The following is a 6,000-nucleotide window of genomic DNA, read 5'->3' as shown; positions in this document are numbered from 1 at the left end:
AGAGACCTGGAGAAGGGCAGTCCCCAGAGGGGTTCTGGGCTTTGCAAATGGTGAGAAATACCTTCTACAGTACAGTTATACGCGAGGAAAAGTTCTTTGTGCAAGAAGGGGAGAGCGCCCCGAGGTACAAAGAGCAGATTTAAGGGAAAGAGAATTCCTTTTGCTCACATCTACGAGGGGAGCTCAGGCTCACTGTTGGGGGCGTGTGGGAAAATAGATTTTCAGGGGGCTGCAGGCCGTGGGTTCCCGCCTCCGCCGCTGTCCGCGCCCCACACTCAGGCAACAGTTGGTTGTGTGGGGCCGGGCGGGCTCTGGGTGGGGAGGGGGAGTCTCGCGATCGTTGAGGGGGGGTGGAGGAAAGGGGGAGGGTGACGGGGGGGAGGCCATGACGTAGGGTGGGTGGACGGAAGTGGGGCAGGGTTGAGGGTTATTTAAAGAAGGGGGGGCCGAGCGAAGGGGTTGGAAGCAGAGTGATTCCCCACCCCTGCTCCATCTAGCTCTTTCCAGTGCAGCCACTGCCGCTGCCCAGGAGCCCTCATCCCCTTCCTAGCCGTCCCCCTAGCTGTCCCGCTCCAACGCCATGGAGCCGGACACCGCCGCAGTGGCAGCCACCGTGGCAGCCGCTGATGCGACCGCCACGATCGTGGTCTTAGAGGACCAGCAGCCGGGGCCGTCCACCTCTAAGGAGGAGGGAGCGGCCGCCGCGGCCACCGAAGCCACCGCAACCACGGAGAAGGGCGAGAAGAAGAGGGAGGTAAATAGGAAGGGGGTGTGTATGTGTGTGTGTGTGGTGGACAAATCCAGTGCTTGGCCCCTCCAAGGGGCCCAAACCCTGACCTTTCGGCGCCGACAGGTACCAGTAGAGCTCTGCAGGGGTGGGGGCGGCGGGCTCGGGGATGGGGGCGGTGGAACAGTCTAGCATTCACTCCCCTCCCCCTTCCTTCTCGCCGCCTGGAGGGCGGGGGCGGGGCTGGGGCGCGGGCGGGCGCGGCGGGGTGGAGGGGTGCCCGTTATCCCAGGGCTCTGGAGCCCTCCACAGCCCCAGGCCCCCTCTACCTTCCCGGAACTGGGGTAAAGGGTGGGGGATGGGACCGTGCAGGAAAAAGCCTCCGCCTCTCCCTCTCCCTCTGCTCGCTCTCCCCCCTTTCCAGTAGGCCTCTGCCTGGGAAATCTGGGCCCTTCAATCCCACATTCGCGCTACAGGGGTTTGTCTGGGGCTTATTTTTGTAATTTGAATTTCAAGGTGCTGATGGTTGCGGGGGATGGAGAATGATAGGGAAGACATTTATTTTTTTTGGCAATGTAGGTCTTTTGGATTGCAGAAAAAAAAAATCTCCCTTGTTCGTTTGATCCCCTCCTGATGAGGTCGGGGGGGATGTCACCTCGAGAAAAAGCCCTCCGCCTCGTACCCCACTAACCATATCCCACACCGAGAAGCCGTGCATGCTGGCTTAGGAAAATTTCCAACGTCTGCACCCTCACCCTCTCCGGCCCCGCCCCCGACGGTATAGTGTTTCACTCCAGGGCCACCCAAATGGTCCCCCAAACCGGCCCCAAGCCTTCCAGGCTTCTACCTCCCTCTCCTAGTGGGCGCTGCTGGTTCCCGCAGGTTTTTATTTTTTATTAAATTTTAAACCCAGCGTAGCCAGGATGAGTTGCTACTAACATGTGAGGGGACTGTTCTCCCATCTATTAAAGCCAAGTCTAAAAAATGTGTTTATTTCCATAAGACATAATTCACTTGGATCGAGCAAGACATGAAAATAAAACTACGAAAAGCTTTGAAAAATTGATATTAAAAGATAGGATGGAACATAAGGTGTTTTGATGTATAATAAAATTGCAGAACGGATCATTTATATGTGGATTTTTCCCGTTTACGAGTAGACATATCACAATTAAAAAATGGTGGGTAATTAAAATTATGCTTTAGAGATCTCGAATGGCTTTGTCTGAATCATTATATGATACTTACGACCAAATGAAAAGCTTTTGCGTGAAATTAACATCTTTCGCCATGAATTAAAAGAGTAGTTTTAAATTCAGCAGTTGCTTAAGTGACATATTTTACTGTTACAAGGTTGACTAAACAGAAAGACAATTGTAGTGCTAAGTGGAAAACACACGATTTAAGATCTCTGCGGTACCTGAAGCAGTAATACAACATTGGTGATTAAAACTGGGCCGTATACCAAGCATCAATATAAATCAAATGTGAAATCAGAAATGTTTCTAGGTAACCTTTTATGTCCTAGACTCTACAGATGTAAGTGCTGAAGTCTCATTTGTATAGCAGTAAATGTTGTGGAATTTCTAGATTCTATAAGTTTTTTGAATTGTGAAGTGTCTTGGGAGTAATAAAAAAAAAACCTATATTAAGCACTGAGTTGATTACTATGTATTCATGAACAGCTTTAGCCTCATTAAAATTGCCCCAGTGGTACTTCATTTGTCTACACAGGATGGGGAAATGAGGTACTATATGTCAGGAACTTCCTAGACGACTAAGGTGTATTACTTTAATCACTATAACTTTCTTATTTTTATTTTTTGGAAAAATCTAAATAATTGTATACTACCTTGAATTATCAAAGGGTGTACTAAAAGGTTAGATTGACCTTTCCCTCATGACCATCAGTTATGTTCTTACAGTGACACAAAAGCAATTGAGATCCAGCAGGTTGTTTTCCTTCAATTAAAAAACCACTTCCCAGACACTTTGAATATTGTGCTGATTATTTTTTGTCTGCTCCCTCAATTGCCCTTCTGATAGCTATCACGTCATCTACTTTCATCAGAAGGAATTGGTTAGTTTATAATAGGACACAGATGAAACAAAATGATAAAATCATTTAAAACAACTCTAAAATGCAAAAATTCCAGTGGTGCTGACCCCAAGGATAAGGGATGCTACTGCACTAGAGCACACATTTTACTCCTGGGTTTCTACTATCCCTCTTAGTGTTGATCAAGTGCCTTCCTCTCTCTAGTGGTCTTTGCCCCATCATTTGCTGCTGCTTTTATTCTCTGGGCTATGGGAAACCAGATTATCAAACTAGCTAGAATTGTATATCAAATAAAAACAAATAGGCTTCAGAATGAGAATACTTCAATGCTGAACAAAGTAGATGAGATTTAGTAAACTGACTTCTTTTTTCTGTACCAGGGATTGAACTTGGGGCACTGAACTACATCCTCAGCCCTATTTTGTATTTTATTTAGAGATAGGGTCTCACTAAGTTGTTTAGCACCTCACGGTTTCTGAGGCTAGCTTTGAACTCTCGATACTCCTGCCTCATCCTTCTGGGCATGCACTACTGGGCCGAGCATGAATTGACTTTTTACATTTGGCTATTCAAAGATATTTTTGCTTACTTTGGTTCTTGGACTTAACCTGGCTTAAGTATCAATAAACCAGGTTAAATTCTATTAAAACTATTTTTAAATTTTTTTTAGTTGTAATGGGACACAATGTCTTTATTTTAATTTTTTTATGTGGTGCTGGGGATCAAACCCAGTGCCTCACACATGCTAGACGAGTGCTCTATTGCTGAGCCACATCCCCAGTCCCTTAAAACTGGTTTAAGTGATAATTTAACATGATACGAATTGGGAGATGATATTTTGGGTAGTGAAAAACTGAAGAAAAAGGTCATGGTCTTTAAGACAAAGGTCTTTTCATGACCTTGTGTTGTATTTTCATGACATCTACACTACCAGATGATAAAATCCACAAGGGATCCATTAGAATATTTTTTAAAATATGTATTTCTTAGTTTTAGGTGGACACAATACCTTTATTTTACTTTTATGTGGTGCTGAGGATCGAACCCAGCGCCTCACGCATGCTAGGTTAGAGCTCTACCACTGAGCCACAAATATTCAGTCCTCTTTATAATATTTTATTCACCTTTTATCTTTTTCTGTTTGAGAAAATCATTTTGAAAACATATGCACATAGACAAATGAGAAGGTTTAGAAGGTAGGTATATTAAAATTTGTTATGGAAGATAGTGCCAATTAAGTAATTACCCATAGCTTTTAATAATACTACTCCAGATTAGGGATATGGTATTCTACTGCAAGGTAAGCAAAGAAGTAATGAATAAAATCTTTTCCTAAAATTGAAGCTTTAATTTTGTGTAATTGAAGCTTATTTCTCACAAATACTCATGTATAAGCGATACAGTAATTGTCACTGTTTGGAAACTTGAAAACTATAGACTTTTAAGGAATGATGAAGTTGTGGATTTTGATATCCAATTTTTTTTGTTGCTTTGAAAATTAAAATGAGACATAGATTATTGTTTGAAAGTGTGGGTTCAAGGTAATCTTTTGCAGATTTCTATTCCCTTTCATCTGGGATTAAAACATTTGAAACATTTTACATAGATGATCTGTACATAGGAAAGTCTATAAATCAAGGTGATTGTTCTCTGATCAGCACCCCAGAGTGCGACTCTGACCAGATCAAATTTCATAATCTTAGTTTGGATTTCCTCAAAGTAGAAATTTTAGTAAATGTTGGAAGACATGCTCATTAATTCGTAGAGCCATTTTTTCTTATGTTTAACTTCCTCTTCTGTTATTAATTTTAATATAGGACTTTAGAAACAGATTGGCAAAGGCCATGTTAAAATTGACATATTAATTTTCACCAAATGATGTATTTTGACTTATATAAAATCTTTGTTAAAACATAAATACTCTTGATGTTGGTCTTATTTTTTTTGGGGGGGGGTGGTACCAGGGATCGAATTCAGGGACACTCAACCACTAAGCCACATCCCAGCCCTATTTTGTATTTTTTATTTAGAGACAGGGTCTCACTGAGTTGTTTACCTCCTGGCTGTTGTTGAGGCTAGCTTTGAACTCAAAGTCTTCCTGCCTTAGCCTCCCAAGTCTCTGGGATTACAGGCTTATTCTACCATGCCTGGCCTTGGTATTGGTCTTAATGGGTATATTTTTGTTGTCTTGATTTCTTAGAGGGGAGTATATTTATTCTTTACAGGTCCTTGTAAATGCAAGTGAGATAACCCCTCCACCACCCAGATAATTTCAGTCTTTTTAAGTTATTGGTTGATGTTTGTTTTCCCTAAATTGCAACTTTTAAAATATCAGTAGTTAATAGTTAATAGCTCTGATAAACCGTTTCTATAAATTATTTATTCAACATAGTTTTACATAGTTTTCTTTCTGGTTAGAGAAAACAAATGTTTGCCAGTAGTTTGAAGCTTTACTATTAAATCATTTAAAATATATATGATCACATTGCATTGCACAAAAATTTAAATGTTCTAGTTAGACTATGAAAACAATCTTAAAATGTCTTTTCAGGAAAAGAAATCACATTCTTTCCTTCTGAAAGTCTGGTTTGCCTCCATTACACAAAGAAGTATTTCTGAGAATTTAGTATTTACTTTTCTTGAAATATTGGTTTGTGGTTGATGATATGAGGCTATTCTAAAAAATTAAATCTTATTTTATGGTTGCACATTTATTTATGCTTTAAATTAAAAAAGGATGAAAAGGCTCAATGATTTACCTTTGGTTTTTATTCTAATTAATGTCATTTCTCTGGCTTTTCAGATTTTTTTTTATTGGACCTCAGGTGCACAGAACTGGATTAATCATAAACTCTGCTTCATAACATGATCTCATCACTGGTCCATGCACGTCCCACATTGATTTATTTATTAAGTTATTTAATTACCCTTCACTTTCTTCAAGCGAGAATGATGACCAATTTAAAGACCTTGCTTTGCAAGTTGATGATATTTATTTCCTTTGAAATTCTAGAAAAACATTTCTCCGTTTCAACTCAAACTTGGTACTAAAGCTTCTAAATCTGAAAAGGAAATGGACCCAGAATATGAAGAGAAAATGGTAAATAGACTCTTGGGTAGGATAGCGAATGCTATAGTTAATTTTTATAGAGGAGATATGAAAGATGAAAAACCAGATGCATATTTATAATGTATAGAGAACCAGGTTTTTGAA

The 6,000-nt window shown here is 40.9% G+C and overlaps 1 protein-coding gene across 6 annotated transcripts in view; it reads left to right on the top strand.

The window, feature by feature from the left end:
- Positions 1-415: 415 nt before the first annotated feature.
- The window catches only part of SMARCA1 (SNF2 related chromatin remodeling ATPase 1), a 305,341-nt gene continuing 299,756 nt past the window's right edge, over positions 416-6,000 (top strand). For 4 of the 6 annotated variants that reach the window (XM_081277859.1, XM_081277858.1, XM_081277857.1 and 1 more), the window contains exons 1-2: positions 416-754; positions 5,800-5,886. In XM_081277859.1, the coding sequence (XP_081133985.1) occupies positions 581-754; positions 5,800-5,886 (261 nt within the window). In that variant the 5' untranslated portion in view covers positions 416-580. The other 2 variants (XM_081277862.1, XM_081277861.1) reach the window with 2 other exon arrangements.

The sequence above is a fragment of the Spermophilus citellus genome, assembly GCF_964194105.1.
Source record: "Spermophilus citellus genome assembly, chromosome: X".
NCBI classification, from domain to species: domain Eukaryota; kingdom Metazoa; phylum Chordata; class Mammalia; order Rodentia; family Sciuridae; genus Spermophilus; species Spermophilus citellus.
The sequence above is the reverse complement of the archived record's forward strand: the minus strand, read 5'-3'. Positions and strand labels throughout refer to the sequence as shown.